Source organism: Argopecten irradians, chromosome 4, assembly GCF_041381155.1.
Source record: "Argopecten irradians isolate NY chromosome 4, Ai_NY, whole genome shotgun sequence".
In the NCBI taxonomy this organism is placed as follows: domain Eukaryota; kingdom Metazoa; phylum Mollusca; class Bivalvia; order Pectinida; family Pectinidae; genus Argopecten; species Argopecten irradians.
Genome location: NC_091137.1, coordinates 25,838,708 through 25,865,424, shown reverse-complemented (window position 1 = coordinate 25,865,424; position 26,717 = coordinate 25,838,708). Strand labels below are relative to the sequence as shown.

The following is a 26,717-nucleotide window of genomic DNA, read 5'->3' as shown; positions in this document are numbered from 1 at the left end:
GGCCAAAATTGAGGTAATATGCATTAAAGAAGTTAGGAAGAATAAAAAACTTTGTTGTATTTGTCCTTTCTCCACTCAATTGATTTGATATAATCACACTGATCAATAGCATTTAGCATAATTACACAGCAATCTTTGGTCTGTTGTTTATTCTAAACGTACATAAAGCTGTCTACCGCGTAATGGTATGTATACACATACTCCTTACCTAACCCGCCTGGTAATAAAACGTACGCTGTCACTTTTATGTCAAGTTAACCTCTTATATCAAAATCTCTCAACTCCTGTCTGTAAACGCAAAATGTTGAGAAAGCAATTCCGTCTACAAAATAAAAACCAACACGTTTATTGAATGTTGTTAATTAAAATGCGGAATTCGATATTCTTGAAGTTTAATTTGATAACTCTAACTTTGTGCTGACCTTCATCCTTATACAGAAGAAAGTCTGGTTAGCCGTGGGTGATAAACATTGTAAATATATACATGCCACTACCAGTACCATTCAGTTAAACTAACATGTACGTATTCATCCGTGACAGTACACATCATTCTGATTTATGGCGGTATTGGGTGTCGTCAGTTGTCACATACTGACCAATTGTCCACGGTTACAAACGTCAGTGTAGGTAAGAACTTAGTCAAGCTCACCTGCAGTACTCGCAGTATTCAAATGGCAGAGCTTAAATATTTGGGTAAGGCCGCAAGCGAAAAAGACGAAAACGACCGAGAGGAATGCCACCTTCAGCTTCCACAGCCTTCATCTGATGTAGGGGGATTATGTGGTAGCGGTCCAAGAATCTCGAACGGTATGTCAGCATCAAGGAGGTCGAGAAAGGGCGGATACCTCGGTCTGGAGTATGGAGTGGATGATCTCCCTGCGATTCATATGTGTTTTATTTTTGGCTTCCAGGTAGGTTCAACACATGTTTACAATATCTATATAGAACATACATAATGCGTATTTACCGGTGATTTTGCAGCATACATAAAAGCAAACATAGCATCGTCCACATGCATGCTATAAAGTCTTATTTATTTTCAAAACACATACCAATGACAGGCATTTTTATTATTGATGTAACACCATACTGCACGCGTGTACGCATACATGCACACTGGAGTAGGGTCTGGTATATTTATACAGTTAGCTGTATTTAGCGGCGCGACTCAACCATGTGCTCCCATAAATATCAACACTTTTCTTTTACATGTGTGTTAAGGTGTATACATATATTCATACAAAACATGTACGTCTAACAACAACGATATCGAATGCTTTTCTGCACATGTGAAATCATAATCTATAAATGATGTGGTTCTAAATAACTGAATGCGCATAGGAATATCAAGTTACGGATGAAAATCTTAAGTTAATGTGTTTTGTCATTTAATGTTTAAATTCTATTCATATCGAAAGGCAGTCAATGAAGTATTGATTATATCTATTGTGAGGGTACCTGTATTCGGCACTAGCCCAATGTGAATAGAAAGATGACACAATGAAAATATTATTGAGTTTCAAGTTTTCATAATCGTCATGAATGGATGGAGCTGCGATTTCAAGAGCGGGCGTATATTCAATGGGGTTTTCCGACCGCCCCATCAAATTAAATATTTGAAATGGTGTAATTTGCCTAAATTAAGCAACATTTAGATATATCTATCCACAAAGATGTTTAAATGAACAATTCTTTTATGTTTTACAGCTGTTACGAAATACGTATTCATATCATATATGACACTTGAGTTTACGAAGTATGGTCTGTTAACTTAAAAGTTATATCACAATTGTTGGATAATCATTATGACTTTACAACTGTTGAAGCTTTATAATCACAAATATGATTAATATTTAAAGAATATGCATATCACTTTATTATGATTATAAAGTTCGCATATCCTAGAAAAAAATCGGTACTGTGGGCCCAACGTGATCGTTATTTATTCATGAGTTTTATAACGATTTGGTGTTTCACTTGGGTAAGATCACTTATTGAAGCGCTTTCATACTTTTCTATTAGACGCTCTTTCAAAAACCAAGTATTCCAACGTGAACAAAAAAATATATAATCGCCTGAACAAATAGACCGGTACATAACTAAATATGATGTCTATATGCAAGGCAATTCAATCGTTTGTATTTCATATTAACGTATTCTCTTGTTTATAGCAAGTGCTTCTGTCGATAAGTTCTACCATATCTATTCCACTGATCGTCAGCGACAAGATATGTGCTGGCGACCTTCAGGTGGTCAAGTCGGAGATCATGTCCACTTTCCTGTTTATGTGTGGAGTATGTACCATACTACAGGTGGTCATAGGGGTCAGGTAAATATCACCGTCATTAGGCGGTCAACTTGAACAATATCAATAAAATATAAACCTGGTATACTGTTATCAGTTATTTTTATATTCCCTCGTTCTCCTGGCCTTGAGTTGAACCTTTAAAGTTACAATATCAAATATCAGATGGTAGCTAGTTAGAAGGATATACATTCTATGTTTACATAGTTCGCAAACTCATATATGTATTATCATTATATTGTCTTAATAGGGGATCATATTTCCAACTTTTTAATGGGTAAAATAAAATAAAATACATCGTTAATATAATTGTTATACACTTGAAAATAACCGTTTTGATGACAACTATTAATAACGACACTTGACATTCTTCTTTACACGGATTATTAAAAGCTTGGAAATATATATGCAAACATAAATCTCATCAAACATTTATTGTAAATAATTAACTCTTAAGATGAAAGTTTCTATTGAATGTGTTATTTATAAAATAAAACAAATCTGAACAGGATATATGCATGTACATAAATTATTACGTTGTAAAAAGATTTTTTTCAAACAAAATGGAAATGTACACTATTCACATAGGTACACCTCTGAAGTTAATACTGTCGTGATTAGCAAAGTCTATATTAGCCATCTCCAAACAACAAGTTCTGTTTAGTGAGCTTTGCAGATATGTCTGCAGACACCTATTTCAAACGACATATTTTACCAGATGTTGAAAAACGCTGTGAAAACTGGCCTGAGATTCCTGATTGTGACAATACGCATGGGCATGTCTACTGTATATAGGTTGAAGAACAAATTTTATTTCTAGGTCGGTATAACTAACTTTATTAAAGCACTACTTAAGTTTACTCAACATTGGTTCTGACAATAATAGCTAATTATCTTTTTTTTTTATCTAAGTTCCATTAAAGACAATCTAGATCATTTTGATTAACCTCGATATTTCACCTTTCCTGTTTGATGTATTTCCGTTTAGACTGCCGATCATCCAGGGAGGATGTCATAAGTTCATTCCCGCCATCACGGCCTTAATGGCTCTAGAGAAATGGAAGTGCCCAGATATCGACAGTTCAGGTACAAGTACACTTTAATAGAAGTTGTAAAATGCAATTCATTATTTTAAAATATACCATATAGTATATGGCACTCTGAAATCAAATCAAATTTTATCTACTTTCATAATGCTTGTTACGATTGTGTTTATATAATATTAAGATGTATATCTTCCTCAGTCGTAATCTGTTGTCCATGTTGTGATAAAATGATTAAAAATCAATAAAAAATAATTAATGAGATGACACCAACACACATCATACACAAAACGGTTGACCTGCATATGTATAGTATCACTACTATAATCATATTTATGAGTATTTATAAGTTATGATATACGTTTTATTTTCATTTAAGATTAAATTCATGCTGTATAAATTAAAGGTCATTACACGATTAACCAGATTGTGTAACGTTTGTACAATTAATACATTAGCGATACATAACAACAGGTTATCGCTGAAAAGTAACCATTGCAACAGCAGGTCGTTAGAAACCTTATGGCAGTATGTATCTGAATATTGTAAGTTGCACATTTTAGATGAACTTTTAATGCCCTGCTGGTAGGGTGTTAGAATTGTACCTGCAGGCCCTACTGCATGATCGTAAAATGCTATTAAATTTAGGATCTTATCTTTTATTTTCTTCCTAACTTTGTTCTTCATAACGTCTCACCGCCTCACTTTTGACATTCTGTTGAACGCTCGCCCCTGTGAGGTAGGCTTTGGGTTCTGGCTCGTGGTCGAAACACACCAAAGTCTATAAAAGTGGTAGTTTCTGCTCCAGCACACAGGGAGTAGAACGACTGGATTGCCCGTTGTCAGTATAATGTGACCGGGTGGGGTTTGTTGCTTGGTGTGTTTGGTGGAATGCTTCAGTGAAATAGCACTATAAAAAGTGCAAGAGTTCCACTATACAAGAAGACACAACACGAATATACCGCAGTGTCCCAAAAGACGCACCGCGCACTCCATACATGCTACACAACGCATACATAAGAGGCCGTCCTTACATGACCCTGGCTATTAAAAGGACGTTAATCAAACAAATATTAATACATCTTACTAAACAAAATGGTAATAAAATGTGTATATCGTTATATCGCACACTATGAATATTAGGAATATTTGATTATCAGAGTTTGTTCTGATGAGTGGGCTATGACGTCAGAAACAAATGAAATAATATGCTTTATTTATTCTTTTCTGAGTATTTACACTTGATTCTTTTAACCATTTTTTATTGTATTTCATCACACAGTGCAGTATTGTTTTTCCCGTCTGTAATGAAAACATTGTAATTAGGACGAAGGGGAATTTATAATGCAATATTGAAATAGATCCATGAAGAATCAACATACCAGATGTGATACAGAGCTCAACATAACATTCCTAGAAATAGCGGTAACATGACCTGTCTTCGGACGAACTTACCACGAACGAAATAATATTTTAAGACTTTGGTTTAAAACAAAATATTTTGATGTTTTGAATTATGTATTATCATACTTCATGATCAAACGTATACGTATACTTTCGTTCAAATAGACAATAATATTACAAAATTAGCATTGATGTAAATATACAATGTATGAACCAAGATGAAATGTACATGGCTTGTATATATTTATAGGATCTGCAGGGATATTTGGGATCAGCAATTCAACATTAAATGATCTTAATAAAACTGAGATTTGGCAGTCACGCATACGGGAGGTAAGCAAGGATATAACCAATTTAAAATAAATTGCTAGAAAGAAAAATAAAACAATACAATATTTTCTATAGAAAACATGAAATCTGTAGAATATATCATTACATTGGGAATAGAGCTATGTAATAAAAGAACGACTCGGTTAATATTTAACAAATACTGTAGTTTAAAATACTGTCGTATGCTAATCGAGCGAATTCCTGTACGCACGTCCCAAAATTATCTACCTCGATGTAAATATATTATGAAGTACGTGATCAGCCGTGTATATCGTTGTTTTCCAAACTGATGACATCATGTCTGTGGTCACGTATTCCATTGCCCAACTACTGTGTGCCTTTCATTATTTGTGATTTCAAGCATTGCCGTGTTGCATTATGATACTCAAGTTTCAATAATTGAAATGTAACCATTCATGCGTAGGTTTGTTTGTGAGAGAAACACATCTCCGATCACGTATACCACTGTCCCCTTCCTACTATATTATTCTTGATGATACACATTGTTGTGATTTAATCGTTGTTCGTGTAACTTGTCTATTATACAAACAATTTCCTCATGTTTCTGCTGAAATTAAGGTGACAAGTGCAATGCCTGATAAGTCTTTTTAGTAGGCCGTTCGGTCTTATGTAAACAAGTATTATATTAGGTCATCGTTAACCAGGATGACCTACATAGTCATCATGCTTCGTCCGTCATCAAGCACCTTACGCCGTAGGTAAACTTTTTATTCAACAACTGTTATTTATATATTATAGCATTGTCAATTTGACCTGTAGCATGCTGGAATGAAGGACCACAAAGCCTTTTTAAACGAATGATATTTACCTTCAATCAAGTACACAGAGGTCAAATAGGCTAAAATCTTAAAACGAAATATTGTGTATAATTAAGAGGCCAAGATTCCTGATATTGGATATCAATTTTCAATTCAATTTTGCTTGTTACGAGCATTTTCATTGGCTTAAAAATTTACTTTATCAGCACATAAAGGAAAAAATGGCGTCGCCGTTTGTAACGTCGCTTCTGATTGGCTGAGATGACGGCGTAATAATTTCATAGACAAAAGAGTCCCAAAATGAGTTTTAAATGTTGAAGAGATTATCTTTAGTAAATTGAATTATAAGGATTAATTTGAATAGATTTTTTATGTTATGGAGATATAACACAAAAATCTGAGTGTACTCTCATCATCAGCCGCTTCGCGGTTTATTTAGAATACAATCAGATTTTTGTGTTATATCTCCATAACATAAAAATCTATTCAAGTTAATCCTTAAATAACGTTTGTTCAAATAAATCACATTGACATTCATTTAATGCCCCATGGTTCAAATAGGCTAAATTTTACAAAATTCCCAGACAATAAGGTGCATGGGCGTCAATAATAAGTTATTTTCTGGTAGAGATTATAATTACCGCCATGTACATGTAACTCCGATTGTTCGTTTAGGTAGTAGTGACCATCAGATTGAACGCTAAAACATATGTATGATCGTATGACTCTAAAGATTTCCAAATTAACACGCAATACAACACAAGTGTTACACTATAGAATAAAACCTGCATTAATCGACTAAGATATTCTACAGATATACCGGGGAAAATATACAATGTTTATTTATATATATTAACAAATATATTTATAAACTAAGTTAGATCAATACAATGAATTTGTTTATTGCAGATACAGGGCGGAATCATGGTGGCATCTGTAACGCAGGTTTTGATTGGATGTACCGGACTACTTGGAATCCTTTTAAAATACATTGGACCAATTACAATTGTCCCCACTATAACCCTCGTTGGTCTGTCATTGATTGATGTCGCAATCCGTTTTTGTGAGAAACAGTGGGGGATATCTGCATTGTGAGTTTAATGTCAGACCTTTAAAGGGACATGAACCTTAAATAATTTGTTATGTATGCTTAGATATGGTTTTCAGATGTTTATTGAATATTTTATTACAATGATTGGTTATCTAAAACGACAGGAAAACGCGGGGAATACCTACCTCAAAAATGATAAAAATAGACCGTCATATTCTATTTTGGAACACAAAACGAAAGCTGGCGGAAAGCGAGGTTATAATGAACAACAAACTTGTTGACATGACAAGGAATACTAGTTTTCCACATTTTAAGATTATTTTCTAATTTACGATGGTTGACAAATGAAGTTTAAGCCATATTTGTTATAAAACAATTCGTATTTAGCGTAAGAATGATAAGGCAAAAGTCAAATTAGACTTTTCATTCGAGAGGGCACCGCGAAGGGAGGTTCCTGACTTATTGCACATATGTACATCACGCAAGTATAAAGTGGGGAGTTGTTCCCGTCTCTTGCATTTCAGTGATCCATTTATATTTACCTACTTTCCCAATCGCGCACGTTACAGACTCTTGACGTACACTGTTTTTTATCGGAATTCGTTTGTTTTCGCTTCACCCACGTTCATTTAATTTGTGCAATGCAATGTGGGAGGTCACTAAAGTTCAACACTACTATACTATCGTTACAAAATTCGACCGGGCCGGTTCAAAATACAGAAAGATGGAATTTCCATTATAATTATTTTATTTGACACATTTGCACAATAACTAATATATATTACTTAGTAAGGCATCTGACACGTCTTAAATATGCATTTTTTCTTAAATTTAAATGGTTTATTTAGGTTCATGTCCCTTTAAACATGTCACAAATAAACATAGAAATATCTTTTAGGATTATCTTTTACTATGCTTCCTTAAATATCCATATTCTGTCATGCTTTCATTGGACTATATCGTTATCAAAATCACGATATTCCTATAACAGTTGATAGTCGATATCCCGATGACCGAGAGAAAATAACCGTTGAGATTCAGAGTATTTATCGAAGCATGAGCTAGGATATAAGAAATGAACAGCAATTGATATTAATAAAATCCGTTTTATTTGTGTCTAACATTTCATGGAAATTATTATACTGCTACTCTTTGTTTTAGAACAATAGTCCTGGTCTTTATATTTTCCCTCTATCTACGCAACATATCTATCCCAACACCATCGTGGACTCGGAAGAAAGGATGTCACGTGATCAGGTTTCCTTATTTTAAACTTCTCCCAGTAAGTTTATCTATATCTGAACTGATTTGGTATCATTTCAATCGGGCAAAAGAAAGTCATAAACAACGATTTTGACAGGTATCATGTAATTAAATTTATATTGATACAAATAGTATTGAAAAGTCATGTTATGCTTAATCTACTTAATACACGAATCTAGTGGACAATTTTAGGATAGTGTAGTGAGGCTTGTATAAATTAAAACGTAGCTTCTACTGCTAAATTGAAAGTGAAGAGGACACAAATCGAATATACCAGTCTCCCGAAACACCCACCTCGCAATGCACACACACAACCAACACACCGCATACACGAGAGGCCGTCCTTACATGACTCTGGCTGTTACTAGGACGTTAATTAATCAAACAAACAGGAGACATTCCAAATGATATACACATTGACAACCAATATTGTTTGGTGAGGAATATACTTGTAAAATATAATACATGTGATATTGTATAAGTCTCTTATCGTTAGTTAACCATATAGTCATTGTCATCTAATATCTTCATGTCACAGTGGACTATATCCTAGTAAACCTTTATATTCTAAGGTTTTGCTAGCCGTTGGACTGACCTGGATTCTATGCGGAATTTTAACAGAAACGGAAGTATTTTCATCAAACAGTTCACTTCCGGAACACTGGGCAAGAACTGACGCTAGAAGTGACGTACTTTCTTCCTCTGAATGGTTATTCTTTCCATACCCATGTAAGTATCTAAAAGTGAATTGTTTAAATATATTTTATCGTGATTTGAGTATACATCAATGGTTTGCTTTTGTTTTAATTGCCTATCAAGTTTTCTTAACGATCCACTGTCCTAGACTCGATTATCAACGAGACAAGAACGTTTTGAACCCTTATAAAATGTAAACACTTTGCTGTTAGTATCAAATATGATTTACCAGGTCAGTGGGGATTGCCGACGGTCAGTATTGCGAGTTTCCTGGCTATGTTGGCGGCTACATTAACGTCAATTATTGAATCTGTTGGAGACTACTATGCATGCGCCAGAGTCTCGGGGGCCCCGCCTCCTCCGGGACACGCAATCAACCGCGGAATCGCCATTGAAGGGTTTGGCAGCATTCTGTCTGGACTAGTCGGATCAGGAGGAGCGACGACATCTTACAGCCAAAATGTGGGAGCCATAGGTTTCACAAAGGTAATGTGATCATAATTAATATATCGATATCCATTACGATCCATTACAATGCAAATGTTTCTTTATTTTTGTACAGTTATTCCCTTCTTTAATGTTGACAAAGTATCTAAATCATTTTCAAATATCCCTAGGTTGCCAGTCGCGGTGCATTTGTGGCTGCTGGGTTAATTTTCCTCGTTAGTGGCATATTTGGGAAATTTGGTGCGCTTCTTGTCATGCTTCCGGATCCGGTTTTAGGCGGCATTGTGGTCATCAGTTTTGGAATGGTGACGTCAGTGGGACTGTCTAATTTACAGTTTGTGGATCTGTCCTCTGGGCGGAATTTGTGCATTGTTGGATCATCATTACTGATCGGATTGATGGCACCAAAATATCTTGGCGACAACCCACATGCTATAAACACAGGTACAAGCAAGTTCACTAAAAGTGCTACAAAGCGACCTCGCAAATAATCAATGCAAAATCGTAGAAAGAGTAAATGGATTCAAATTTGTCTTGTTAATGATTATGAAAAACAGAACTTAATCAAATGTATGAGGAAGTATTCTTCGAACGCTAATTAATTTATTTCTTTTACACCAGGAGTGAGTGAGTTAGATCAGGCCCTAGTGGTCCTGCTTAGTACGGCTATGTTTGTTGGAGGAATGTTGGCATTCATCCTCGACAATACAGTTCCGGGTACGTATAATTATGAAATATTTATTTTGTGTATGGCGTAGTTGTCCTATATCAAATGTCTCCTGGTGTGTTTCATTCGAGGTACCTACTTATCGTAGAGGATATTCCTAATTCAGATAAGATCCACGGGCTTATTGTGTATCAAACGTTAACACTATATAATGAAGTCTGTGAGTAACAAATTGTTTAAATATTATGATAAAAGTTACATATAGAACTGTCGCCGAAAGTGGACGACAAATACTCCCGCTACACAAATATAATAAGTCCATTAATAGAGGACATTGCAGAACTCATGACAGTTGACTCAATTCCCCTTTATGTCAGGTTTCTGTGTACCAAAATCGCCGATAAAGTTGTGTATATAGACGGACAACCCGACTCCAGTATACCTCTTAACGTCGATGCGGGGGTTGGGGGTATAAAAAGTATTTAAAATAATCTTAAGAAATTTTTATCCGAGTTCTTTTATATCTTTTTCATTAACAGGGACAGACGAAGAGAGAGCAATACTTCTTTGGCGGAATCAGGCATTATCTGGAAACGATGACGATGATAATACAGGAGATTCTGCTGCCACTGATGGGTCGATTTACGATCTGCCACTGATCACATCATTTCTTCACAGACACAAGTGGTGTCGATACGTACCGTTCTTACCTACATTTGAATATGAAAACCTGTCACAATCCACATGCTGTAGAGACAATGGAATCGATATCTCCTCAGGCAAAAGTAATTCATTAAAACCATCTGAAAATGGCAACAATTGCTAGCGGGCATGCCACTGTGATAGTCATAATGGTATTTATACATTCCCATTTGTGAAGCATTTATTGTTTTTATATAAAATATATATATCAGTTATATTGAAGATGCTCCACTGCCGACATAGCATAAACGATATTCATCATTTGAACAATAAATGGTGTTTAATCGTGTATATATATGTCTAATTAACACAAAATACATATGACATTATTTATTTAGCTTTTGGTGCATGCACAATTAGTACTTCATTCAATATAAGACATTGTGCCACATATTTTTTTCGGGATGCAATTAACTATTTTTATCTTGACGTAAAATTAGAAGCTCAAACTTTTAAATGGTGATACTGTTGTGAAGTAAGTTACTTTTGTAACTGAAGAAAAATACAAATTCGTCTGCTTCTGTTTATGAAAAAAGTACCATTTGTCAGCGGTAGAGCATCTTTGATATATATCAAGTTGTTACACTCACCAAGTATACTATTTGCGTATACAATCATATACAAGGCATTCCATTGATTGCTGTGTTAATGAGCACAAATTAAGTTCCACTACCATTGATATAGAGTTGTCTGTTACATTTTATAATTAACCAATGCACTTTTTAATATATTTAATCAGAAGAGATAATTTTTTAATTGCATGGATAGATTTGCAAGTTTGTATATATGTTACAATTTGTTTTACACTGTCTAATATTTAAAATTTTAACTTACCAATATGGTAATCTATATATCACCATATTGAATCTGGTTAATTGGATCACGTATAAAAGAAAATGTAGAATCTACAGACATATTGGAACAGCCTGCCGTGAATTACAGATTTCCATAAGTATCTTCAAATAGTTCATAGAAATTTTAAGAGGAATTTTAACATCATTTTCTAAAGAGTGCTATTTTGAGTCAAAGAGGAAACAGTAATATTATGTTGGAAACATATCGTAGTCCAGTATTTGACTCTTATAAATTATATTATATATTTTGTCATACTATCTATGCAAATATGTAGCTTGTAGGGTATCATATTCTATTTTTGATATTTGTGCTAGGCTGTGCAAACGATGCAATAAATCATGTCATGTATATTGATCTGCACAATGTATTGGCTATGTAAACTACCATATCTTCAGAATATAATATAAAAACATCGGCACATATTCCGACTTGCGTTTTCATTAATTTGCTATACTCAGTGGAATGATCGTGATTTAACTGTTATTATATACCTATATTTACATATTATTGAGATAGATGGTGTTACATGTATATACAATGTACCTCTTTTAAAGATGCTCCACCGCCAACAGAGCATAACAATATTATATGTTTAAACGTGTATTCGTATGTCCGATTAATACAAAAAAACGATGTTTGTTTTTGTCAGTGCAAATAAATACACTTACACTGAGTTAAAAAAAACGAAGCTCAAACTTTTAAATGCTGGTAATAGTATAAAGTAAGTAACTTTTGGTACTAAAGAAAACTACTAATTCGTCTGCTCCTGTTTCTAATATATACAAATTGACTACCAGTTGTCGTCGGTGTAGCATCTTTTTATAAGACAATAACGCGTAACAATACAATAATGAAATGAGGACAACCAACTCACAATAATAACGCCTAATGATTTGTCTCGCCTATCCCGCATATAATTTCAAAATTTTATTTGAGATAAGATTAACAGGCCATATAGTTCTCGACTAAAAAGAGAATTCGTAGAATAATGTTCGCAATCTTTAATTATTGTAATGTGATCGAAGCTAATTTTTAACTTTGTAGGTTTCAACAGTTCGAATTGATCAAAAATGCAAGAAACTGTTCAATATTATTTCTCAATCTTTATCCAAGTGTTGACTGACCAGTTTCGGTTTAATCAAACGGGGTTATCTTTGTCAAAAAAGGACTTTAACGCAATTCTAGAAGTCTCTGCTACCGTCAAATTATCGCGTTCCTCGACTATTGTGGAATGCGAGACAATAATTATTATTTGATCAGTTCCTTCAGAGGTCCGGATCGCCAAGTATGTATTAACGGGAATCTAATTATGTAACATCGGTGTCATATAACCATTTCTTCCTGTAGATTTCTCTACCTGATTGTATATTAATATTACGACAATGGCGTTTAAATGACATTAGGAATGTAAATAATTATCGCCTACAAAAGCCGAGACAAGAATGGTGACTGTGAATATACTTTAATGTCAACGCAACACAGGAGTGTTCCTTAATACATATGTTCAAGACAATTATCCAATTATGTATTTATATACAGTCAGGTCAAATATGAGAAAGAGCATCGGAAGCACATTTTGTATACAACAGTTTCTCCACTGTGATTCAAACAATCGATCCTTCGATCACCATATCGCCAATATACCGAATTTATCAGTGTACCGCTAGACACACGTACATTCACAATAGTTAATTCACTGTTTGTGACACTTATGTTAACAATCAGCAGATCGAACCCTTACTATGTTGTTATAAAGATGAATGCATTTCCACTGTAACACTATACCATAAATACAAAAAAAAAACTCTTTTGCATAGTCTTTATCAAAATCCCGATATTAAGTTGAGTTACACATCCTGTCTAAAGGAGAAATGCATATAACAAATGTTACTGATTATAACGACATTAACATCCTTCGCCGAATGAATTAAAAAACCCAGATACAATCTACTAGTGAGGTTTGCATTAAATCCCCGTGTTACCTATCTTTATTGAGTTATACACATATGCCATATATTTGTATACTAGGTAAGTATTACTCTGACCCTAATAACAGGAATTAATAGGCGATTAATAATCTGCTGAAATGGTAAGTAGTGTACACTTACTTAGGCTGTAAGTTACCACTATAGCTATCTTAATCCCAGATTAACGCTAGATTTGCTCACATATAACGGACGTTCGCACATATAAAATGTAAAGTAGGATATTTTTTAAAACTGTTTTTTTATTTTGTTAGATTACTACTTGTTTTTTACAAGTATTATATGATGAAATTTTTTTCAAAAACAGAAAGAAATAAAATTATGTTGATTTTCACTAAAAAAAAAACCCAAAAAAGTTGATGAGAGAAAAAGAGTGTTTCAATACATTATTAAGAACTAAAACATTCAAAATGGCGGTCGTGCCATGCGTCCCAAACAGAGTTTACGAGGAAACCAGCATTTAGGACGAGATGGCGGGCAATTGACGTCTGACGTACCATTTCTACATACAATTAGAACACTGTAAAACGTCATCATGGGGGAAAACGTCATGTACAATCAGTTTCTCTCAGGTAAACACCACCATATTTGGATATGTAATAGACCTTGTAAATATTGTTTTGTTTTGTTTGTTTATAATAATTATCGATAGCAATTAGACGTGCAAGGCGAATTGATTTATGCTTTAACATTTTGTTATAAATATCTTATATTATGTAATCGTATTCGTTTTGTGTCTTGATAAAGGGGCAGATCGTTTCTAAACTTTGAAATATTTTTCTTTACACGGTTGGAATTACGTCTTTGTCCTATATTTACCATTTTTAAGTAATTCGTATCCTATAGACTTACGTTGGGTGGGATCCCGTGTCATCTGGAAAAATCCTGTTGATATAACTTCTTTGACCCCTTTATAACTTATTAAATATTTTGATTTGTTTATATTAATAACGATTGGACGATTGAAGCGAACTGATAATTGATGTAATATTCTGTAGATATTCTAGTTAGCTCGTCAATTGTTTTGATTCGTTTGTTCATATTAATAGGAATTCAACACTCAACGCCAATCGATAATGACATAACTAACTCTTCATTTGTTGGATCACATCAGAAATATTTCTATTGAATGTTTTTTTCCTAATTAGGAGACCATGGGATGATTAACGGTTGTCCCAATATAGTGCTATTGTTTCTGGCGCTCCTGATACTAGTTGGATCCATTGTACTGGTAACTTGTCTAAGTAAAAAGTAAGTATTATATCCACATCATATTTCCTCGCACCACCTAGCGTTTCGTATTCAGTAGAGTCAAGTAGTTGTTTAACATTCCTCAGGATGAGAATTGGAACGGTCTAGAAGGCCGTCTTTAAAATCCATCGGATATTATGCTATAATAAAGATAATTAAATTACATATGGTCATGATAATAGCAGATTTATTTGTGTAACGTCTAATTAAGTTGTGAAATAATATTATATATTTGATAATCGTGATAACAATTTTTAAAAATTTTCATTGGCTAACATGTTTTGTACATGGATGACCAAAATTCATCCGAGTTAAGTAGTCCATAAAATAGATATTGTTCAAAGTGTATGTGCCGTATATTTCATACGAATCAAAAGAGCTTGGAATATGTTAGCTTAATATTTACATTTTCACTTCGCTCCGCCTCAATGAAACTAGTAAACTCCGATCACTTCTTTAAGGATTGATTGTCAATTTTGTTGCTTGCATTGACTGATGAAGAAAGTTAATCTCGTGCAAATGAAGTGAATTGCGAAGCAGTTCATGTAACATTTGCACGAGATTAACTTTCTTCATCAGTCAATGCAAGCAACAAAATTGATAATCAATCCTTATATTTACGTTAACCAATTTAAATATCCCACTTTTGAAAAAAGTCAAATTATATGTATTCGGTATAAGATTATTATACAATTTGCAACATTGTACAGTTATCGTACATGTATGTACAGCTACGGAACAGCCGCCAGTCAGTTCTTTTCGTCACCAAGGCAACATAAAATGTAGTTCCGAAAATAACTTCATTCTTTGCGCGTTGTTACAATTAAAAACGGCGATTTTGAAATATTGTTTTTATGTACAGAAATTAATGGCTTAAATTGTATCATAAAAACATGATCATGTAGCTTCAAATAAAAAATACTGGGCAGTACTAGCAGTGCAGTCAACGTGTAATCCGGTTGCTCGATTTAGCAGGGGTCCGGTTTTGAAGAAAATGACGATTGTGGTGAAAATGCTGAATAGTTGGTATCTAAACATAATCAAATCTTTTAAAAATCAATTGCGATTGTTATGGAATGTACCTGAATGTTGTATTTCCGTCTGGTAATTGTTTGTAGCTGGCAGTTAAATGTTTATTAACTAAACTTGTTGTGAAATCCCACCCTTTGTCTATGGTATGCGATGCAGTCCAAGAACCATGCTTCAGGGGCTCAATAAAACGTGTTAAAATGTGGGATTTAGTCGCAGATCACTGGAAGACTTGTGTGTTATTCTTGAAATGTGATAACTTCTCTGTCAACTGGAGTTTTAGGATTAAAATTCTGTATAAAGTAAGTAGAGAAACATTGATTTGAATTGTTGGTGGTTTCCAACGACCCTCGAATGCCGTGGGTTTTGACACTCGCAGAATCGTTTTTCGTTAGGCTTATGTCACTGAAATCAGCCTGTTTGGTATTTGAGCGTATTTTTATGGAATCTATCGTTTCTAAGCTTACATGTATGTCACCGTTTCACATATAGATCTATATATTGTACACATTATCCTAACTATTTGCGTTCGATTATGCCTACTTCGATGAGTGATGAACATCGCTGCGCTCAGTAGCCTATGTTCAGCATTTTCCGGGGCTTGAGCCTAAGTCATCGTTTCTTCAAAATACGTGTAAAATATCTGTAATATCATATTACTAACAATTTCTAATATCACTTTATCAAACATTTCTGTCTGTGTTTATAAATGTACAGCGATAGGCCACATCCCAGAAAGTTCATTCAAAACTGAAGCGGCGTAAAACTAGGTAAAAATGTAAACAATGTCAAAATGTATTCTCACGCCGGTCAGAGGTCAGCGCGTGACCAAGCATCTTCATTGGGAAATGAAGTGATCGGAGTTTACTAGTTTCATTGAGGCGGAGCGAAGTGAAAATGTAAATATTTCCCAATGAAGATGTTACATGTTACATGAACTGCTTCGCAGTTCACTTCATTTGCTGCACGAGATTAACTTTCTTCATCGGTCAATGCAAGCAACATCAATCCTTAAATATACCACCAAAACTTACCAACAATTTGAGAATTGAACTACTTACAACGCACAGGTACTAATTTCACAAGTGCCAATAAGATCTGCTAAAAATCATTATATTACATCTACAGTCAAATGAGTACATAAGGTCAGATCATCAATCCTAGTTGCGGTCTATTATTTCATTTCACATTTGTATTGGTATAAGTAATTGTAACGAATACAAATGAGTAATTAAAAGACGACTTAGGTTAGGATCTATCTTTTTTCTTCTTCCTAACTGACTTTATCTTTCCTCACGCTTCCCATGGTACCGCCTTACTTTTAGGCTTGAGATGAGTGTTCGCTCCTGTGAGGAGGACTCTTGGTTATGCTCCCTGGCCGAGACACACCAAAGTCTATCAGGGTGGTAGTTTCTGTTCCTGCTTAGCGCTCAGCATACGGGAAGTGGGACGACTGGTTCGCCCGTTGTCAGTATGATGTGACCGGGTGGGGTGTGTTGCTTGGTGTCTTCGACACACGAGGCCGTCCTAGCTGTTAATAGGACGTTAATTAATCAAACAAACAAAAAATAGTATTTGTAAAGTGATTTATGCCAGGTATAAATCCATCTAAACATGCATAAGGCATAAAGACAAGAATTACAGTACAGTCTATAAATTCTTGGTTGTAACTTATGTCTTTAAGGGATCATGTATGTTTGTCTATTACAATTATTTTCACTGCTTAATCCAACATCAGGAATTGTTTCCGGTAACATATCACTACTTCCTAAGTTTTTGAATTTCAAATTTGCAGGAAAAAGAAAGTGGCACCAGACGCAGTGATTGCCGAGCCTGTGAAGGCAAAGGAAGAAGACCAAAATACAAACCATGATGTAGTTGATGATATTGCAGATGAAATTGATAAATTTGCCGAACAGAAAAAGAAGATGGCACTCTACCTTAGCTATCTAAATACTCGTGATGGAGAAGGGCTCGCCAACGCGAACGCTAGACGCTTCTTGATTGCGACCAAGGGAGAGAAAGTTGTCAATAATCCTAACTTTGATGAAGAGGTCGAGGAGATTGTAGACGAGGACCAGATGGAATATTTAGAGAGGCGACGACGCGCTATGATAAATCAGCTTAACTCGGTAATGGGTGTAGAGAACAAGAAACAACAACAGCGCAAGAACAGATCAAACAATTTTATGTGATAGAGCCCGTCTCTCGTTGCTATAACGTGATATTGAGAAACCGCCTTAAATGTATATTGCCGACGTTATTCGAAGGGGCCGTATGATATACAGCTTGTCTTTTTTGTATATATTGTGTTACTATAATCTTGGAAACAGCTGTTGCACACAGTTGTACCGGAACAATCAAGCATGTAATTTGACGAAAAACGTCAATACACTACATTGTACGTTGATATCAAATGGATGTTCTATTTGTTATGTTCAAAAACCCAATACAACTAAAGTAAAGGTTTTTTTTTTCTAAATTCATCGTCTCCATTACAATTACCTTTCAATACATGCATGTTGTTTAACCAGTGGGTTTTATTTGATTGATATTCATTTCCTTTTATCATCTACATCCGTTTTTACTGATTGAAAATGGCTCTTAAGTAGTTATCTTGAAATTAAGCAATTACAAATCAAACGTAACTAACTGATAATTATAAAAAATATTTTGTGATAACAATATGAATAAATATGTTAAAGAATTAAGAAAGACTGAACATTTGAACATTTGTCAGCAGCAGTGGGTCATAGATTATTGGGCCATAATTGAGTTGACAATGCAAGTTAAAAAGTATACATTTGAGATTTTAAAAAAATAATAAAATGTTTTTTTTTCCAATATTCTTTTCAAATTCGTTTCTGAGACAACCCCTTGCGTTTCTAAGGACAGGTAGTCGCCATTTTGTTTTAACTCTGCTTGGATACACCATCGGGTACCGACCCCTATATAAAGCGCGTGAACCACACACACGTGCAACCAGTCAAACGCTCGCTGTTCAAGGTGTAACAACTAACACCTGACGGGCTCTTCTGTACTATATACCCAAGACGTATACAACAAATATCGATACCCTACTACGTGTAAACTGAGACCGTGTCATGAGAATAAAACTATATAACATCTCTACAGTTGAATAAAAAGAACTACACCATGGTGCAAAGTAGTTTGGTTTTAATCTTTTGCTTCGTATGATTTCACACGCTTACACAATTCATAACGTGGCAGGATATTTAACGTAGTTGTGACGCGGTGTCCGATTCAAACCGCCTGTGTCAAGGAGGTGTGACAAACAGAGAGTTTCTTCAATTTTGTGATCACTTGAGTTCTACTTAATCAGTTCACGTTTGAAATTTCTTGAATACACAGATGTTTACATAGTTTCATGTCATTATTTCCGGATTCCGGATTTTGGAGATTTTCAAATGTATCGGACGTCGTTTCGAGGAACATGTACAAACACAGGTAGGCCCACTACTGTAAACGTTTACTGTACCGCTCTCAAAATGTTAACTATATTCAATATTGTTGTTTCAAAACACTTCAATAAATATTAGAGGTATCTATTACAAGTATTGTAAAGCTACAATTGTAGGATTCCGTTTCATTGATATTTCGAAACACCCAAACGTACCTACTCTCGCCGATTCACAGTAGATTCTAGATAACGTACAGGACTTTGTCTGTCCGCCGAGGTGAACAAAAATGCTTTGTCGTGCTAGGTCGTTTTGATTAAACTTATCCACCTCAAATACTGATGTTGTTCTGACATATCTTATCCGTCCGCGTACAACCAAAGATGTTAAAAATACGAATATAATGTAGATCTAAGCTACATGTGGTAGAGAACAACACAGACTCGCCGACACACAACATGTAAACATTGCGACGTCATCGGAATGTGCAAAACTGTACATTGTACAACATTGTTTATTTTATCATACGCACGGAAGTATTGGTCAAAGAGGTACGTAGTAATATAAACAATGTAACTTTTCTACATTTGTATTTACACACGTACATGTATATGTGTTAAAACCTATTTTGATACATGTACATGTTCATCGAACGTACGTTCGGTTACTGAAAAACACCAAAAGTTTCTGATTTGGACCATCATAAATTTCATCCGCGCGGCTCCAAATTGCGCGTGACATACTCAATCTATCGAGAAATAAAGTTAAATAGCCTTTGGTTGAAATCAACAGGGTTTATACTATCAATTCACCACTGACTGTAAATATATAGAAATAGTCATTATCAAACACATTAAAACCATCAAATTATACAAAAGCTATTATTGCAAAAGACAGATTAAGTGATTAACCATTACAGAAAAAAATGGCGTAAAAACACTTGGCTATAATAATTATATATTTATACCAAATATAATTTGTAATTAAAATGTGTTTGAAATGACATTTCCGGCAATAAATATTTGTTTCATTTGCTTCAAAAAAATCCCGGTATCAGACTTTCATCCCTACTAAGCTTTGGCGGACCGTGAAAAACGTATCGGAGCTTGATCAAAACGTGTAAAACGTAGCAGACCTCATCAGATCGTAACAGGCCTAGATAGAACGTAGTGGTATCCTTGATAGACCGTGCTAAAGCCGTAGTGTACCTTTAACCTCCCGGAACAGCACTTTCCCCGTACATCCACGGTCCATGACGTAATCCGTAAAAGACCGTGGCAAAACTTCACAAGACCTAGCTCAACTTGAATACAGAGACAAAAAATAGCCAAAATTCCACGGCGCACCACGTTTCGGGCAAACGGGGCAACCGTGATCGCCGGGAACATAGTGTAAACCTAGCATTACACATTAAAGATAAAAAATGTTGTTGTTTGTAATATTTCAGTCAATTACCAAGTTTTGAAAATATGTGTGTAAAATTCTATTTTGAGAAAAAAACAGACGGTAAAGTAGGGTTATTGAGAGTACAATATTTCCAAAACCGCACGGTCAAAATTTCAAATAAAAGCCTTAATAAACAGTTTATCTACCAATCTTTAAGTGAGCAAATTTTAAAGAAAATTAAACGAGGGGAAATTTTTGGGCCTAACTGTATCGAACCACCTTAAGCTATGCATTTTTGTGCTATTTATCAGCGTTTAAAAGTGAAAATATTTGATAGAAATACTATACTAGATAAGTCATGACACATCTCTGTATTGATAATGATGATAATATTTTACTGACAGTAACACATGCAGTTTTCTTGAATGATGATCATTAAATTAGCTGATCAATCAATGGCTAATTCTTTTTAATTCAGATAAAACAATATCCTTTACATCTACAAGAAAACATTCAGATCTTCACCCACCACTCACTTTTGATAACCACCAAATATCACAAGATGAATTTCTAGACACTTAGGTTTAACATTTAACAAAAAAAGGATCATGGGTAGGATCACATCTTTAATATTTGTGACAAAGGTTCATCAAGACAGAACTTAATTATTACGAACATAAACTAAATAGAAATTCACCAAGAACTTTATATCTCTCCTATATCAGACCAATTTTAGAATATACAGCCAATACATTTTGGATACCAGAATGGAACAGTTGACTTGATGACATATGCTGACTCACGATCAGCATCACAGCTGCTGCACCTTGCTTAAATTGTCAGGAACTATTTTGCATAAGAGCATGCTCTAATGGTAAATCACTTACTGTTTTAAAATATATGCGACACTTTGATAATATCTTATTATTATATGATTATTTTGGAAAACATTGAATTACATGAGTGCTAGGATATTTTAATATATCAATTACTATTGTAAAATATGTGTGACACTTTAATAAATATTGTACGGTGTTTTTTTGTATTTGATTCGCGAATAGTCGTATCAGAATGTACTTACATCTGTAAAAGATTCGCGAATAGTCGTATGAGAATGTACTAACATCTGTAAAAGATTCGCGAATAGTCGTATCAGAATGTACTAACATCTGTAAAAGATTCGCGAATAGTCGTATCAGAATGTACTACATCTGTAAAAGATTCGCGAATAGTCGTATGAGAATGTACTAACATCTGTAAAAGATTCGCGAATAGTCGTATCAGAATGTACTAACATCTGTAAAAGATTCGCAAATAGTCGTATCAGAATGTACTAACAGCTGTAAAAGATTCGCGAATAGTCGTATCAGAATGTACTAACAGCTGTAAAAGATTCGCGAATAGTCGTATCAGAATGTACTAACATCTGTAAAAGATTCGCGAATAGTCGTATCAGAATGTACTTACATCTGTAAAAGATTCGCGAATAGTCGTATCAGAATGTACTTACATCTGTAAAAGATTCGCGAATAGTCGTATCAGAATGTACTTCCATCTGTAAAATATTCGCGAATAGTCGTATCAGAATGTACTAACAGCTGTAAAATATTCGCGAATAGTCGTATCAGAATGTACTAACAGCTGTAAAAGATTCGCGAATAGTCGTATCAGAATGTATTAACAGCTGTAAAAGATTCGCGAATAGTCGTATCAGAATGTACTAACATCTGTAAAAGATTCGCGAATAGTCGTATCAGAATGAACTTACATCTGTAAAAGATTCGCGAATAGTCGTATCAGAATGTACTTACATCTGTAAAAGATTCGCGAATAGTCGTATCAGAATGTACTAACATCTGTAAAAGATTCGCGAATAGTCGTATCATAATGTACTAACATCTGTAAAAGATTCGCGAATAGTCGTATCAGAATGTACTTACATCTGTAAAAGATTCGCGAATAGTCGTATCAGAATGTACTTACATCTGTAAAAGATTCGCGAATAGTCGTATGAGAATGTACTAATATCTGTAAAAGATTCGCGATTAGTCGTATCAGAATGTACTAACATCTGTAAAAGATTCGCGAATAGTCGTATCAGATTGTACTAACATCTGTAAAAGATTCGCGAATAGTCGTATCAGAATGTACTAGCATCTGTAAAAGATTCGCGAATAGTCATATCAAAATGTACTAACAGCTGTAAAAGATTCGCGAATAGTCGTATCAGAATGTACTAACAGCTGTAAAAGATTCGCGAATAGTCGTATCAGAATGTACATGTACTAATATCTGTAAAAGATTCGCGAAGATGTCAACAAAAACGTAGACGTGATGTATCCGCGAATTAAAATAGATTACATTAAGTGACAAGGCAGTTCTGTAGCGAGTGTCTGTTACTGTGTCACTGAGCACACATTCCATTACACTAGTTATTTTCAGTTCAACAAAATATATGTGCCGTAACTAGGCGAAAATTTTGTTTGTAATTTTGTCTTCAGTGATCTCTTGAAAAGCAATATTTTGATAAACTTTGATGTGAAAATTATTGAAATGGACAGACAGATACTTGTGATGTCTTATAAACATCTGTTACATTGTAAATTTCGTGCTTTTTTGCCTTATGTCTGTTAAGATGGAAGCAAACCTGCAGAAATGACTTTACAATTACTATTATTACTCACCGATGAGTCACAGTCGCTGATAGGTCGAGAGACGTCACGTGTGAGGGCGACAAAACATCGTGTATCCCGCTGAACGTCATGTTCAAAAATCATGTTTCCCCCATGCGGAGCCCGTCGTTTGTTTAGCAAGAGTTATCGTTCGTGTAATGGAACTCTCCGAGGTATTCCGATAAGAAATAAAATGGATGGCAGACGACGCTTCCGTCCGAGGAAATGTATTAATATTCTTATGATAAAGGATACAGATAACACAATTACACTCCATGTAATGTCATGCTAAAGGGAGTTGAGTTTTTGGGGGCCGCGGTGGCCGAGTGGTTAAGATGTCCCGACATATTACCACAAGCCCTCCACCTCTGGGATGCGGGTTCGAATCCCATGTGGGACAGTTGCCAGGTACTGACCGCTGGCCGGTGGTTTTTCTCCGGGTACTCCGGCTTTCCTCCACCAACAAACCTGGCACGTCCTTACATGACCCTGGCTGTTAATAGGACGTAAAACTAAACAAACCAACCAACCAAAAAAAAGTTGATTTGGGCTGAAAGATACGGTAGGTCCAACTTCTAATTTAACAATAACTGTAACGTTAGCCCAACACGGCAACAATGTTTTGGACAATAGCTGAAAGTCTAGCCATTACGTTAGACTTGTATTCTAGCGCAAGAAAAAACTTTATTTGTTCGGTATAATAAACAATGTATTGCCCTTACGGTAGGGAGACATGACGCTTAGTTTACCCGCGGCAAGTCATATTTCCCTCGGGCTACGCCCTCGAGAAATATGACATACCTTGCAATTGGGTAAACAAAGCGTCATGTCTCCCTACCGTCAGGTAAAATGTGAAATGAAATTGGTTTCATGATCTGACTGCATGTACTCATTTCACTTCACTAAATATGTAAATATAATCATTTTTGGCAGTACTGCCAAAATTCATTTTAGGCTCTTCTTTGTACTTAAAATTAAAACCTGCAGCGTAAGTGTCGTAAAAATTTGGTGGTGAATAAAATATCAAAAGCTTTTCTTGATTCGTGAGTATGAAAATTACGACACATACAATTTTAAGTATTATTTTCTTTTGGATTTATGAAGTCATAGATTAATAGAATCTTGCATGGGCCTGTCAGGTGGACAGTGATATCACAACCCAAGTGAAATATTTTGGCTGTCAACCTGAGGCTTGCCGACAGACCCATGTTTGATTCTTTTTCTCCCATTCTTCAACGAAATATGATGAATGTATTCCACAGCTCCGCCAACATAGGAACGTCGCAATGTGTCACTGCATGTAATGATAACGTCACGTCATTGTCTAGCGCGTGTGAGCTGTATTTTTCTTCCCCAGTAAAAGACACAGTTATCTTTTCTCTAGCAACTGCGAAGTAACCCTATCAAGTATAAGAAAAACCAAAATGACATTCGTCAGAGACGCTTCAAGAATGTCCCTTCGTTTTTTGTCTATAACTTCATAAACCCAAAATAGTTGAAGAATAACGTTATAGTTATAGTTGTTTTCCAGTACAGGAACAGACAAGTTCCCCCACACCGGACTCATATTTGTAATCTATATTGTAGTTAAGGTAGCTCCATACTTTTGGTAAAACCCATGTCATTTTTTTAACAGGTCTTATTTGTTTTCTATATGTAATTATCATGTTTTGCCATATTTTCTCCCCTAAAAAATCAATAGATAATATGTCAATTTCACAATATCTGTATATGATATGCCCAAGGTAATATATTTTTCAAATATCATATAAATAAGGGGGTCCGCGATCAAATTTTCACAATTTTGTAAGCTTAAAGTTTGTAACAACCCTACCCTCATTTCATCCAGGGCTAAGATTGGTCATATTTGACTGTTTTTTTAAAAACCATGCCACAAAGAAACATTCTACATCAGTTCATATGTTTTGTCATATTCTATCTGGTTTATGTCTGTTTATTTGTATAATTTTCTCCAAATTTTGTGGAAAATTCCGGAATTTCAGTCCGGACGGGTCCCCTCTTATCATTTATTGCGACGAATGTTACTTCCGGTTTTTGAAAATCCATTCCCACTTACGACAGGGACCGCGAAAACCTCAGAGACACATTTGTAGCATCTAATATTCACTTCATTGCTTTTATTTGCTTTATTTTAAACATTCAATATTACATTTAGATAATTTTCACCCATTACAAAAATATCCAAGTGGAATGTCGTAGCGTATCGGAAACCATTCTAGAATTGTAGACGAACAGTTTTAATAATATTTTTGTTTCCAACAAATCAAAAAGGGTTTTATGCAGAAATTGATAAGCTCGGAGAAAAGGCAAAGAAAATATTGAACTTAATCTAATATGTTTCAATATTTTTCTATGGTCCGTTTTCATTCCGCTTTTAGTATGTACTGTCATCCCGCATTTTAGTATATTCCGTGTCCCGTTAATAATATGTCTGATTATTAATGTTACACGATGGTGATCTAAATTAAATCAGAAATATAAAAGTAATGTCTCGAACATGGTATACTACTACAGATATATTTGTTCCATCTGTAAATGGAACCAGAATTAGTTAAAATGCCCGATTAATTTCTAGAAAATCCTTATTCAGAATACTTTTACCACGAATGCTTGATTTACACCGAAATCTAATTAACGGATGCAAGCGCACATGTGGCCATTTTTATCAGGAAGATGGCGTCCTAATCAGGACAGATTAAAGTCTGTTTCCGTAATTCGTTTTAATATACTTCAACAGGCAGTGCTTGTAACACACCGAACATCCATCCTATTCAAGCGTTCTTGGTACATGGCAATCCTGCAAGATGGCGTGATTTGCATCCGATTCTAACTGCTACGCCTCAAGCGGCGTAGCAAACAACCTCGCCAGCTTCTGGTTTATAGGCCATGGGCTAGGAGGGTCCCCCCCCCCTAAACCTCCGAACCAATATTTTTCTGAACCCTTATGACCCACTGATCACAAATCAAAATGTTAACATTGCATAAGTTGGGATGAACTTCCGGTTATGACGTCATCAAGACGGCCGTCATCTCGAAATTCACTAAAAATTGAAAAATGGTCATAACATTGACATTTTTCAACCGAAGTAGACAAATGAGGTATTACAATGACCACAATAGAACAACAAATACATATCAGGACCAAAAAATCCAATATATATAGTGATTTCTACGGAGGAAATGAAAAAATCTTATTTAAGCTCAAAAATGGAGATTTTTCAGCAAATTTTCCATATTTGGCTTGACGCAGCAAAAATGATTCCCGACAGCAAACTATTATTTCTAATAAGTTTTTTGACCACTTATCTATCAGTTTAAGCAACGAAAACAACAGAAACCAATGTTAACATCGTATAAAATCCGGTTATGACGTCATCAAAATGGCCACCATCTCGAAATTCACTGAAAAATG

The 26,717-nt window shown here is 34.9% G+C and overlaps 2 protein-coding genes across 2 annotated transcripts; both read left to right on the top strand.

Moving 5' to 3' along the window:
- The first annotated feature begins 512 nt into the window (after positions 1–512).
- LOC138321104 (solute carrier family 23 member 1-like) lies at positions 513–11,964 on the top strand. The gene is made up of 11 exons (XM_069264523.1): positions 513–911; positions 2,172–2,329; positions 3,294–3,391; positions 5,003–5,085; positions 6,771–6,952; positions 8,074–8,194; positions 8,748–8,904; positions 9,104–9,357; positions 9,489–9,762; positions 9,940–10,035; positions 10,525–11,964. Exons 1-11 carry the CDS (start codon positions 672–674, stop codon positions 10,809–10,811), a joined length of 1,950 nt encoding a protein of 649 aa, XP_069120624.1. The 5' UTR covers positions 513–671; the 3' UTR covers positions 10,812–11,964.
- A 295-nt stretch (positions 11,965–12,259) lies between these two features.
- On the top strand, positions 12,260–18,337 carry LOC138321105 (uncharacterized). The gene is made up of 3 exons (XM_069264524.1): positions 12,260–14,099; positions 14,676–14,778; positions 17,603–18,337. Exons 1-3 carry the CDS (start codon positions 14,063–14,065, stop codon positions 18,000–18,002), a joined length of 540 nt encoding a protein of 179 aa, XP_069120625.1. The 5' UTR covers positions 12,260–14,062; the 3' UTR covers positions 18,003–18,337.
- The last annotated feature ends 8,380 nt before the right edge of the window (positions 18,338–26,717 follow it).